General features: G+C 37.6%; 1 protein-coding gene across 2 annotated transcripts in view; it reads left to right on the top strand.

The window, feature by feature from the left end:
• Positions 1 to 14,581, top strand: part of LOC115441278 (serum response factor homolog) — a 262,689-nt gene that overhangs the window by 28,898 nt on the left and 219,210 nt on the right. For both annotated transcript variants that reach the window (XM_030166027.2, XM_030166017.2), the window contains exon 2: positions 8,194 to 8,436. In XM_030166027.2, coding sequence (XP_030021887.2) covers positions 8,194 to 8,436 — 243 coding nt within the window. The remainder of the gene's footprint in view (positions 1 to 8,193; positions 8,437 to 14,581) is intronic.

The raw sequence follows: 14,581 nt of genomic DNA, 5'->3' as shown, positions 1-14,581 counted from the left end.
TTTTTTATTTGTTAATGGTGGATGATGCTTTGAATTTTTAATTGCTACTTCGGTCCGGCATAGGTTTTTAAAGTATTTGGAACGTTTAAGTTTTTTGGTGATCTTTCCGATCCGATCTGTTGTTAAATTATTAATTGCTAATTTTATGTTAACTTCTTATTCATCTAATAAGTAAGGGTTCGCGAAATGTACAGTCAAAACTGACATTCGTTCAATAAAATATTCCTCACTTCTTTCTAGTCTGATGAGGTTCCCACACTAATTCCCCTCTTCCTGTCCCTAACTAGACAACTTGTTTACAACACTTCCTTGTTATATTTTAACATATTTCAACAATGTTTCAAGCAATGTGAACTCAATATATTAATAAAATATAGTTCATTCTCTAAGAGAAAGTTCTTTTCGTTAATTTATGAAGTGACATATGTGAAATAAAACGTGTGGGTTAGTTTTCACCTTATGATATTTCAGGTGTTAAATGGTTAACGCAAAGCCTCCGTTATTATTATTTCAGTAAATTAATAGCCGATTTCATTATTTTTTCTCTGATTATGCATTGCATGATGCTCTGGTTGCTCACAAAATCAATTGATTCAGCAAATTAATTATCACTCAACACCCCTATTGATGTCTTTGTATGTACACAATTGATTAAACAATTTTTACGTTTTATGTACACTGACTAGATTCCATACTTTATTTACAAAAAACGCACGTGGCGCACATGTTTCGATGTGCAATGTCTTAATTTAAAATAAAAATATAAAACGTGCAGTGTTATGTATGCATGTTGAAAGTATTTTTTTATTATTATTTAAAGTATTCACAAACGTTACTTAACTAAGTACGAAGTAATGCTGTGATAAGTCTGTTTCTCAGTGCTTTTCGCATATCGGCTATCGCGGTGCGTAGGCATAGGGGCACTATGATTGGCTAATAATTAGATTCAACTTTACTTCAGTTGGATGTCAGATAAACAAAACTGAACAAGGTTAAAGAAAACTATGAAGTTGTCGACACTACGCGTTCAGGCGCGCTGTGAGTCTTTATAGTATTATTTTTGACATCGGGGGGAAGTGTCTTTGGTCGTAATGTGATTGTCGCATGAATATGCTGAGTACTTCGCGTCACAGTCGAGTTTCACTTTATGTAATATAAAATATGGTTGAGCCGTGATACTGGAGTGCATTATGGTTTATAACTTGTATGTCACGCCTATACATTCAATCGGATAAGCAGAAGTGCAACGTGTTCACGTGTAGTGATAGTGTGAAAATCTATTGCTAAATATGTAATATATAGTATAAAACTTATAGTGACTTGTATCGATGCGTTATGTTCCGGTGTTACCCTGACATCTGTAAAGTTGATCAACTGTTAGGCATGCAGTATTGATAAAAAACGGTATTTCCCTACTTGGTTACCAAATCCAGGACACTTTCCAGACCATGTAGTCTTAAGGATAAAGTCGTTATTCCCAGAAATTTGAAAGCCTGGCTACCAAACGACAGCCGAATGTCGAATATTTTGACAGAAACACAGCACAATACGACACAACATCGCAGCAAAACATTTTTTTAAATCACTGTCATGTATTTGGATTTCGGATGACGTTCCGTTCTTCGCTACAACTCGAACGTTTCAAACAAGTTCCATGTATTTACTTTGTACAATCACTTTTGATGTATCTGGAGCGGCTTGCAATTTGCGACATCCGTATCAAATATGTACGCGAGCTGTCAATCGCTTTTTTTTAATTTACAGCTCGTTGTTGCTTTTAATCCGCAGTTAATATTGGATTAGAGTGAAAGTTTTTGGTTCGTGGTGCCGATTTTTATTTCGAAAAATATCCCAATAATTGAACAATATTTTGTTAGTTTATCCGTGGTTATACTATCAAAGTATTTAGTAGTATAGTATATGAATAAGCAGGGCTTTTTGTGGGGGCACGCGGGGGTACGCATTACACCCAAAGGATATTTGGAAAATATCCAAAAGCTTGCTATCAAAAAGTACATGAAGACAGAGGGTACGACTTTCGAGGATAAGCGTGCCCTCAAAAAAAATAATAATAAGTAGATATGTCAGTTTGTACTGGAGTTGAGAATGGACAGTCTAAAACGACCGTCTCATTAATACGCTCCAACATCAATCATAACATTAAAAATGTACAAAGGTTGTTTCCATAACGTCCTGAGCACGCACTAGTTTCTTTTCTCTCACCTATTCTTTTCTGGACGAAACAGATTCATCACTGGCACTAGAGTATAAAGTAGTTTAAGTATAAAATTTTATTTAACGAACATTTAATTTAATGCTATCTAATTTTCGCAATTTCCCCGGTGTGGCAACCCTGCCCAGGTCGTGGAGTCAAGCGGAGGTTAGCCAATTGTTTGCTTCGGCTAATCATATTTTAAACTAAGCTATTGGTTTAACATCGACAATGTAATTTCACGGTTAACTGTAAACTGGACGTCGTATTATTTCGATGCGCTGTTCGGCCATATTTATCACACGGTATTCAAAAGGGCTGTGAGGTTAGGGCAATATAATATCAATGAAGTTTTCTCCTTTTATCAGATAAAACTGGGGCATTGATGTCACTTTGAGATGTTGGGATGAATGTATGGAAAGTAAAATAAATATTATTTAAAATTCTTATGTCTCCATTCATTACGTGCGTCGAATTTTTTTACAGTTAAAAATAAAAACTAGCCTGAAATGAATCTCTAAAAGGAGCTTTTAAATGTATGTTTTAAAATGGCAACCAATTAACAATATATGGCCTGAAATTATAACTCGAATATTTTAATTTATTCATAAGCGTTAAAATATTTACATTAAACACTGCGCCAATCGTCGACATTATTAAAACACGCGTTTTCAATTACATCTCGCGTTAAATAGTTAACTCAATTTAAATTATTTGAGTTATGGCACTTTGTTTACGGCTATCGCGCGATTATGTCAAGGTTTATAAAATAATATGAGTTCATAAATATTTTTTTGTAATAAACTTGATGTTTCCGCTCGCCGTCCATTCTGATTGCTCAATAAACCACTTTTACCTTATTATGTTATTGAAAATGTTGTTTTGTTGTAATAGTGATATATGTATTCTATTTGTATTAACTTATGAAATGAAATAGATGAATAGTAAAATGAACCGTAGATATCGGTCACAAAATTGGCTAACGTGTTATTAGAAACAAAACCCAAGTTTAGTTTGCTCGTGTGCCTTCGGAAGGAATAAAAACAATCGTATGATTTCAACATACGTTAGTATCATATAGACTACATCATAGAGTCTAAAATCAATTGACACGACCTAACGGTGGACGTTTGTTCGTAAAGGGAGTCTACGGAATGGTCTTATGAAGCCATAGTCAAGTGACTACAGTGGACCTAAATAAAATAGTGGCCAATGAGACTTGCATATCTCAATGGACGCGCGACAAGTAAGGGCCTAAATTGAATCAAAGCTGGTCATAAAAGAATTCGATTTAGATGTTAAGCCAGCACATTTTGTCTTTCGAACTGGAACACAGCGGCGCCCGCGCACTGCCGTTCGATGGTGAGTGTCTAGACACACACGACAGACCTACCACCTAATTAATCTCTTGTGATTAACATACGGTTAACAGTAATTGAGGTCAGTAAATCGCAATTACTTAATCGAAGCCAAGCATTATCGCGAAAGTATGAATACATCAATGCGAAAAAAATGCGAATTTAATTTAAAAAGACAGCGTGCACTGAACACCGAAGATTCGGCAGTATTGATTTCTTTATTAATATTAAATGTCCAATTTATTCCGTTGTTTCGTTGAATGCCGCGCCCGTGTCGTCTTCCATTTAACCTTTCCGCACGATTGTATCAATGCTTGTTTAATGACTATTTTTTTCGGATGTTTTTTAAAGAAAGTCCCCGCTCGGACCGTTTTTAAAAAGATAACATATGACCCTCGTTACTGCGCGAACACGACCGCCTTTTTCTTTATAGATTAACCTCGACGTCCAAAATTCCGAGACGAAAGTTTCGCTGGCTCATTAATCACGAAACAACAAACCTCATTAAAGGTGCATTTGTAATTGTCAATTTTTCAGACGGCAGAGGTGTCTGTGGTGCATGTTTTTATTATAATAACACTCTGTGGTAAGTTAACCCAATTCTGCACGTACCGGTGTCACTTAAGGAACGGGTTGTTGATAATTACACCATTATAATCAATCATATCAATGAATGGGAAAGGGGATTGGATGCTGTTGTAGTTGATGCGAATGATATTCGACCCTGTTGACGGTGTGTTGGGTCGATATTCCGTTGTTCCTGGAATCAATTAATTTCAGTAGTGATTCAAATGTCAGTGTTACTGTAAGACTATTATTGGCTGATTGTTCCACTCTATTGGTATTGAAAGGTTATATTGTGTGTAATACGCCTTCTCTTTATTATGTGAGTTGGATACATGCAATTTCTCTGAGCTACGGATATTTAAAATATGGGTATTACACTTTAGTTGCAAAACTGTTGTGCTTGAGAATATTTTATTTATTATTATGGTATAGAGCATAGTATCGCTTGGAGTTTTTGTATAACAATCATACGCTTATGCTCTCCAATTAGTATATATAGAACTTTTGCCGTTAGTAAAGCAAATTTACTTTCTTTGAACAAAAAATTGGGTTTAAAATTAGAGCAAATAATAAACGTTTTCTGAATGGAGAAAGATATGTTATTCTACAAGGGAATTGAGCTTAAAAACTCATAATTTCGAAAGCAAAAGCGATAAGATAGCAGACAGACGCGGGATTTCGAATCGCGGACTGTTCGTAGCACAGTCAAAGTTAAACAACGAACCGTCTTCAACTCAGGATATCCGGAGGAACAAACAAATTAAATTTATGTGAATACGCTGTGTTTGAGATTGTTAATTGTGTTGTTTTGGTTGTTTAATCGTATGGGAAAATAGAGGAGTGTGTTTGTTTTGGTTTGTTCTTTTATGAGTCTTTACCTTTAATGTTTTAGTTTTAATTTTGTTATACTTGCGTAATTGAATTGTTATTATATTTGATAGTACGAACAATATATATCAAATATAATGCCGATAGCTAGCTTATTATTATAAAATGCATTGAGCGTTGTCATGTCAGATATTTACAAACCTACTATATTTCTATAGAGAGTGAGTATTTTATGTAGTAGGCTGTTAAGTAATAAACACCAGCGGTGAAAGGTAAAATTTTCCGAAAGAGGACCCGACACAACATATAGGTACTAATATGTATCAAAGCGGGCTGCAAATCGTTCTAATGATAATAAGATTCTAAATAAAGGAAAGCTGGTAGGAATCGGGTACTCTGGTAGGACTCTTCGTCACTGAAAAACACTTACGTAAAGGATAAAGGCATTCTCTGCTCTCTGTAGGTTGGTCTTACTCATCAATCATTTAAATGACTAGAAAATTAATACGTACGTGTGATCCTTGACCGCTGGTCTCAAGTTAAAAGTATGAGTAAATATGATGGATTAATTAAATGCAGGTTTCTCTTGGAGTACGTCGGATATGTGCCATTTTATCACTGACACCGAGTAGCAAGTACTTTTGTGTTATAAACGCTGATTTTATAGTCGTTTTGGAATCCAATATGTGGTTACTTAGAACAATTTGTAGGACCAAAAAAATTGTGTTTGATAATTTTATATTCACTCGTTCGAATTTTTTAATGATAACGTCGCAACAATTATTCATAGTTATAATGTTTATAAAACGATATTTTTATTTGATTATGTTGGTATTTTTTTTAAACTCTTATTGATACAGAGTTTAAAATTTTCGCTTCCAAAACGACTATGAAATCATGGTGTTAACGTTGATTTCTTGGGGCTGGGATTGCAGTGGGAAGTTTTTTGATGTATACTGTTGTGCTATGCTTTGAAAAACTTGTGGCCATTATGATACTTAATGTTTTCGTGATATGCTCTGGGCAGATTTGTGGAATTACTGTGTGTTATAAAACTTATTACCAAAGTTGATGAGTGACGAGTCCAATTAACTATGTATCAGGTGTTTTGTAGGTAAAGGATTCTGTATGATATTTATGTAGTTTTCACCATTCAAGGGGTAAATCGTCACGTCATTTAATAAAAATACTTCCCAATGCTGATCGATTGACCCAATATCAAGTGAAATTTTCATAAGCATCTTGACATTTCTCGAAACAGTCAAAATTTACAATTGGCTTCGAACCGCAATCAAATCAATTGTGGTTAATTTCATTTGTAATGTGCGAAGGAAATTTTTATGGCTTTATTAAAGGAAACCGAACCGGCAATTGTTAACCTGCAGTTACACAGATTGGTCACGGACGTTCCAAGCGACGGAGATATTTGGGTTCTCCGTTACGTTTGTGCTTAATACTTAGGCTCACTATATTATGACGCCCCCTGTGGTTTTACATATGGCACAATAATTATTGTCAAATTGGCTTGTCAATATTGAAGAACTTCAATTAATATTGAAACGTTCCGGGATCAGCATGTGTATATACGGTTTCAACAGGCCGGCATAATTGTGTCGACTGCTCGTCAGTCGACATTCTGTTACTCCACTCCACTTACCATCAGGTCCAGTGGGGTCACTTGGCAGTGCATGAATAAAAAAAAAGCATTAACATTGTTTTACCTTTTCAAGTTACTAGACAATCGACAATGCGAAGAAAGTCGTATTTCCCTCGTAAATGACTAACACATGCCCAATAAAACGTTTTCAAAATATTTACATTAAAAATTATAGACCTAGGTCAACACATCATTTGAATTCCATTGCCGCGTAACGCTAGTAGGCGGCCAGTGAGAACAACGCACATCATTCATACATCGCTCGTTTAATAAGCGCGATCGTTTTTAACATCAATTTGCATCGTACACATAATGCGATGTACGTCGTATGTCGCTTAAGTGATCGGAATTGGTACGCGTGGACGGTAAATATTGGTGGTGGGCGGTAGTAAGGGCGCCAGCGGGCGGTGTGATAATTCGTCACGCACACAAACAGAAGTGCCGTGAGAAGTGACGTTCTAGGTTTACATAGTAGCGTGGGAGAAGCGATTGTAGTAACTAGATTACAAATATCAACTTTGAACCGTTGATGTAGTGGGAAATGACTGCCGAATATGCTTCAAAAGTAATTTGTAAGTGAGTAGTACATGTTTAAGTCGGAATAAGTCGGCTTGACTGAGGTGTTACTATTTTCACAGAATTTGTCGTGGCTTTTGTTGGCGTAACTCGATGTCGCTTAAGACTTAAAATTCCTAAAATCGCATTATTTTTATTAGTAGTCGGCAACGTAATCACGATTCCTTTGACTTTGTTTTTTGACTGGTAGATACAAGTATCCGTATTCCATAAAATAGGCTCTCATAAATAATTGATGTTTTTTAAACGGTCCCGGCAAAGTTACTACTGAACCTGATGTCGACTGACGACAGATGATTAGCCCTCGATTGTCGATACAATTATGCCGGCCTGTTGGAATCGGATATACACAGGTTGATCCCGTAATGTAATGGAAATCGGAATTATGAATATTTATACGCTAACATCTTTATGAGCTCACCGAATATAATGGACTATAAAAACTATTTTCGCGAATGCTCATAAAATGTACGCAAAAAAATATTTGAAATGTATTTACGAGCCGACGAAAATGAATATACACGCTAATGATACAATTAGTGTTGAGTAAATACCGATGAAATTAAATTTTATTCAAATTGCTAGAATTAGATATATAATTATATTTATTAAAATATGCTAAACGACATATCAAAATCAATTAACAATGCACGTGCAAGATTTAATTATAATTAAATATTTTATGTTCATTTAGACTGTATTAACTTATTCCAAGAATCATTTTACGTATCACATAAGTATTCGCAACCACTTTTTCTGTTATAAATAATTTACGTTTAGTGAAATTTCTTTCTGGATTTTATTGTCATACGTTTTAAAATTGAATTCCAGTTGTTAATCAAATGTTCACAAAAATACGACCGTATTTTTAATATAGCGTCGAAATATTTTTATGCGCTTCTTACAAATGCATCCTGGGACAATTCCAAACTAACCATCTAGATATATAGCGCAGGCCATATGAGAATATTAACATAAACAATATTGTATTGCAGGCATACGAGCTGTCGACGCTAACGGGCACACAAGTGATGTTACTGGTCGCGTCGGAGACGGGCCACGTGTACACGTTCGCCACGAGGAAACTGCAGCCGATGATCACGTCTGACTCGGGCAAGCGGCTCATCCAGACCTGCCTCAACTCGCCCGACCCGCCCACCACGAGCGAGCAGCGCATGGCGGCCACCGGCTTCGAGGAAACCGAGCTCACTTATAACGTAGTAGACGAGGATATGAAGGTGAGGCAATTGGCGTACGCTGGAACAGCCCAGTACCCCATAGAGCATCATCCAGGGTTGGCTCCGTCGCCGCTGCAGCAGTACCACCAGCACCCGCCGTGTCCGTCGCCCCTGCCCCTCGGCTCGCTGGGCCAGCCCTACTCCCACGCCCATCTATCACACCCCCACATGTCCCATCACCCGCAACGGTAGTCGGATGGCGCTTAGATATAATGGGAGAGATCCCTGTCACGACTGTTTCAATAGTCACGTTGTAGTTAAGCTTTTATTTAGTATAAGAGAAAGAATAATATACAAATGCTAAAATATTTTGTTAATATATTTTTGTATATATACTTAGATTTTTTTTCATTCGTAATTTTGGTTTTCGAGAGTTTGATTTTGTCATATTTAGTTACGTTTGGCATAATAGATCTGATATCAAGCCACATATACACATATATTATTTAGTCAAAATCATAATCTTATTACATTATAGTACATATTTTTCAACATTTTCACAATCTCATTCATGACTATCCTTTTCTCATAATGTAAAATTTTTGTACATCGCCTTGTATTTCCACATTTTAATTATATTCCTGTGTACCGTTAAGGGGTATCTTTTGAAAGTTGCCATTTACGTAATTTTTTACGCTGTCGATTGAAACAGAGTCCGAAAAACCGATCGCAAATCGAGATTGACGGACCCTTTCAGATGGTCGGAGATACCGCGTCGCGTTCTTAATAAATTACGTGTCAAAATTTCACGCTTCCGTTGTCGAAAGGTTATGTTAAAGTTTATTAAATTATTCCTTATAATCTATAACCAATTCATAATTGTGAAGTGCGAGTGCTTCGTATTTCACTGTCAATATACATTTATTTTTAAATGCACAATTTATATCTACGATTCGTTTGTATCTAGTTGATTCATTTCGTTGCTGGATTGGTGCTTCTGATTATTGCCGAAGTTCATTGCTCAGTCTCCTTACATGAGTGCAACTGTTGATCCTGATTAACTAGAGTTACAGTGGCAGATGTAAGGACATTCTAATCTAGATACATCAGATGAATTTGTTAGATTTTTGCGAGCATTTATTTCTAAGGAAACAAATAAATGCATGCAAAAATCTCAAAAAAAAATTCGTCTCAATATTTTTGTGTGCATTTATTTGTTTCCTAAATTTCCATTATCTAACCTTATGACATAATCCATATTACATTATCTGGTATTACCGCATAACACTGTTTATACATAACTAAATTTCTTATCTAATTTGATTTGGAATGCTTCTTAGGAAGGAATGCCGTTGCAGAATTATATCAGATAATTTTGATTTTCCTGTTTACATATATTGTCGATTATCTTTCATATCTGAAGTTTTGGCTTCAATACCTACTGACATACAAGATAACCATTTGTTGCGTTCATTATTTATAGCTATCTATTGTAGGCATAGATATACTTAATAAAAAAAGGATGTCTTGACCACTATATAGATTTAATACGATCCAGTACCACAATACCTTCGTAATTCTTCTAAAGTTTACTCTTCAAGTATGCAGCTGACTATTAATTCAAGCCATAATAAAGCATAAACATCTCAAAAGTCGAATGCGTGTGTCCTAGAATTGCACTTAAGACCTTTGTCACTACAGTCCATTCCACAATCGACAGTGACACCAATGCCTGGAGCTTACGATACACTATTCCAAATTCGTGTCACTGTACCTGTCAGAAACAATTTCTCCCGCGGCTTATCATAATCACCTTAGTAAAAAAAATCTATGATATTGATGAGATGTCGCAACACAGTTGGTTGGTAGCGAAATAATCAGATTTAAGTCCATGTTGTAATTAACGCTAAAGACCGGTTGTCTTCGGAAGTCTTAGCGGTGTAAATGAGCCTGAATAAAACATTCAATAAATAAAGGATCTAGTACGATTATAGGAGTCTAATCTGGTGACTTTCATACTTGTATCGAGTGATGAGACGAGCATGCTCACCTGATGCAAGCCTCACTACGCCCAACAAATTCTTTATAGATTATGTCGGTCTTAGCCTGGAGTCTGGAATTTGTACCTGATATGACGATAGGCTCGCCCCCTATCACATCATGGGACGAAACACACTTGGCGAAAAGTGGGTGCCTTTGTTGCGCCTCTGTATACACCTTCGGGAATAAATGCGTGGTGTTGTGTTTGTGTGTGTTAATATTCCTCATCCTTCATAAGGCGTTTATCATCAAACCTCAAGAATCAATTTAAACTTTGCCCCACCTTAATCGACGTACGAGACAAAACAAAACGCAGGTGTAACATCCAATTATGAAGGGAGCTGTCGCCCATCTCCCGGTGATCCGGATTATCGAGAAACTTAATTGAAATTACTTTCGGCGCGGAGTGCGATCATTAAATCCTGTCAAACTGGCAGCGATGCGGCCCGTTGTTGGGAAAATCAATTGGTGTAACTTCAGTAGCTTTCTAGTTTACCGCTGACGGTACGCGAGCGTTAGTTGGTAATTGAATTTTGGTACGTAATTTATATATCATCTGATTTATGGACACGTGTGGCAGATGAGATGGATTTATGTAATGGGTGTCGAAATTGCCGTCATCTGCCTGTGTCAGGACGTAGACTTCAACCAAAACAAGTCATTAAGGTTGATCCACGAGTCTTCTTAAAAAATATAAAGACTGCTTAGTTTTCCCGAGGGATTCTTTATTTAAAGTTTTGAAAACGGAACATTCTAACGCATAGTAATTCCAATGGTCGGTGCATACTATTCTTACTCTATATTCCATTATACTCTATACAAATAATTACAAATTTAATTAAATAAAAAATTCACAGTAGTGAGGCTGGTGGAATTCAATTGTATTAAATCAACAATTAAACACTACCGCGTTTGCTCGATCAAAAACCTCAGATCGAAGCCGAATATGGCGTGACGAAACCGCTTCATTGACTCGTAGATTCGATTCAGTAACACAGAACATCTTTCGGTAATCGGATATCGAAGATTAATTATCGACTGCGGTTTCTTATTAAATAATCTCTATTGCTAAAGATAATATCATAATATTTAACAGATATATTTAGAAGTATTTTAGTGACCTAGCTAGATACTGGCAAAATTAAGGCTGAAAAGTGTTTTTTTATGTTCACTATAGCCGTCGTAAAATATGTTTGACAGTCGGTTGGAATCGTTATGGCTTAATGTAAAAATTATGAATATAAACACACACACTACATAGTGGAGTAGTTCCGTAGCCGGTAGCGGTCGTCGTCGCCTCGGTCGCGTCCGACGATTAATTCCCCTCCCTAATTTGCATATCGTTTTAATTTCGAGCCCATCCGGCCGCGGCGTCTTCGGCCCCAAATCGATTACGGCCACCGTCGATAAGTGTTCGCGTGGGACGTCACTGCCGAGGACGAAATTCGATACAATGTACGTAGTAACGAAATTGGGCGCGTGCTAAAATTTTATGTAGCGCTGTCAGGGCCTTTTACCTCAAAGGTGTAAAATATTGCGATGCCTTTACATACCATCCTACACGTGTGACGAAATCTCATTTTTGTGCTCAATTTTGATGTGAAAATTCGTCGAACATCAATCTTTGGTGGGAGAGTACACGATATGTTATGTACATGACTAGATCACTATCTATCTATCGTACGGCGATCACTATCGCCGTACGAATGTTGAAAACATCTAGTTAGAAATGCTGTCATATTTCTAACGTCTGGCGATGGACGCACCATCTCTCGTTGATTTACTAGTACACTGTTCTTACAAGTGCTACGTTTTTATTTTGCCGCACCAAAAAATGTGCCACCATCATGTGTCACCGGGCATCATTGTGCGCGCGTCGATAGCTCGATTGATATTTTCACGCGGTAATTAAGATCGGCGCGATGGGCGCCCGTCCGCGTCCCGATACAGATCTCCGCATTGTGCTCTCGTGTCGTCTCGCGCCTTAACATTCTGAGGCGGCGTTTTTTCTCTCTAGGAAACGTTTCTCCTGTCATCGCGCTGATGTCGTTTACATAAATATAATGCTTTACGTATTCTGACCGCGTGCTCAGTGTCGACTGGGACGTAGTTAGAACCGAGATAGACGGGTTTAAAACATCGTTTTGACGGAAATTGTCAGAATAGAGAAGTAAAAGTTTAGTTACGAGTGCAGTTGGGTATTGTTGGCTTATGTAATGTCCTACTTCTGGGGAAAGAACTCCCTTTTTAGATCACCATTCGTTATTGTACAACGCGTCGTTTCGCTTGTAAATGTATGCAATTCCTAGTAGATATATACCTATATGCTATGCACCTTTTGTATATTTGTCTTTGACATATACTTAGTTATTGTTTTTCTTGCTAGCTTGTACTTTCTTTTGTTATTTGAACAATTCACTATCTCATTCATAGTTTCTATAGGTTCTTGGTGGTTTCTGGGCCTCGTCATCCAAACCAAGCCCCGACTCGCCTCTCGCATTTCAGTCTCGTGAATATAATCAGCGTGAAAGCCGCACCGCGGCGCCGTAGCTGCAGATGCTCTGATGCTCTTGCGCATGAATTAGCGGTGTAAATGTGGATGTCGGTCAGTGCCCCCGCGTATCCCTTAATCGCGCGCCCGTTTCGTAATGCGCACTCGAGATTTCCCTTTCCGTCTCGGTTGCATTCCTTGGATTCTTTTGGCCAAAATGTTTAGGTATATATTCACGGCTTATATCTTCGAGTAGGTGATGCGTCTTTATTCTATCGAGTTCGTATGCCATGTAATAGTGGCGAGTTAAGGCTATGGAAATCGAAACTCTAGGCAACTAGGGTGTTGCATCAATTCGATAATGTTAGGTACCAATTCCCTCTGAAGTGTGTTTTTAGTACGCATTGTGTTAATTGCAAAATGACTAAGGTGATAAAGTTATTTTTCCTTATGAATTAATTCAAATGGGGAATTTTTGTCTGTCCTGCTTACGACGATTACGTAAAAACCCTATACATACAATATATACTCACGGGCCTCCTTTACTACTGAAAGGGGTTAGCCATTAGTCCACCACGCCTAGTGCGAATTGGTAGACTTTACACACCCTCAAAATTCCTACAGGGAACTTCTCTAGTATGCAGGTTTCCTCGCGATGTTTTCCTTCACCGTTATTGATCACCCTAGTCACCATTCAACGCAAGCTCCACATTCTTAATCTACATCCCTATTTGTTGACATGAGTCACCTCCGTGTCTCGAGCCTTGAGTCTCGCACGCATCTTTATTAACTTATCAATTGTTTTGATAACCGTCGCAATTTGCTGACTCACGGCATTGTGCCCCGTAATGTTCCCACATAATTGTCCGTCTGTAAGCCGCTCTTGTGCAACTGCCAACAATAAAGCTAATTTGACTAATAGGTGACTTGTAATCGTCGCCGCGTGTGGCTGCAGGATTAGTGACTCTATACTGATTCCTAATGAACTGTTGTTCTATTGTTTACGTATTGTATTGAGACGTCGATTAACTAACACGTTACTTATCATTTTTGAGATGTTTTTTTCTCTGTCTACTGTCGGAGGCTTATCTAGTTGCTTAATTTATCCCTTCCATGGACACATGATTCTTGTACTCTGACTTTATAAGGTGACCTACTGCCTCTAAATTTGCTACAAGATCTAATCTCGAATGTGTCTACACAAATCTACTTACGAACGGCTATATATCAACTCTGGCTAAAATATACAGAATAATTTCACGTTTATTAAGGCATAAGTCATATGTGACCGATATTCGCGCGATTGCCGCCTCCGTTAATTTATTATTCCGCACGTGAACGCACTGTCGATTCGATGGTTTTAAAAATTATTTAATGTTTGCAAAATTTTTAAACGATCGCCCCTCGGTGGTAATTAAGTTTGGCGACCACCCAGCGCATGGTGGTGCGGTCTGGGACAAACGGTGCGTCTGTGGTCCTCAATGTTTGGATATAACCGTTCAGTGCCAAGGCAGTGTCGATGCCGTGCGATCGGAAATTCGGTGTTTTATAGTCCTGGCTCCGATAAACTACTTACTGATGGAAAGTAGAATGGAGTCAGTATGTAGACGCGTGGCATTACTAGATGCAAATTGACTGGCCCTTCCACTAGCATTTGAAACGTAGGCCATCACT

This window comes from Manduca sexta, chromosome 19, assembly GCF_014839805.1.
Source record: "Manduca sexta isolate Smith_Timp_Sample1 chromosome 19, JHU_Msex_v1.0, whole genome shotgun sequence".
NCBI classification, from domain to species: domain Eukaryota; kingdom Metazoa; phylum Arthropoda; class Insecta; order Lepidoptera; family Sphingidae; genus Manduca; species Manduca sexta.
Note: the sequence above shows the minus strand (reverse complement) of the source record. Positions and strands in the feature narration are given on the sequence as shown.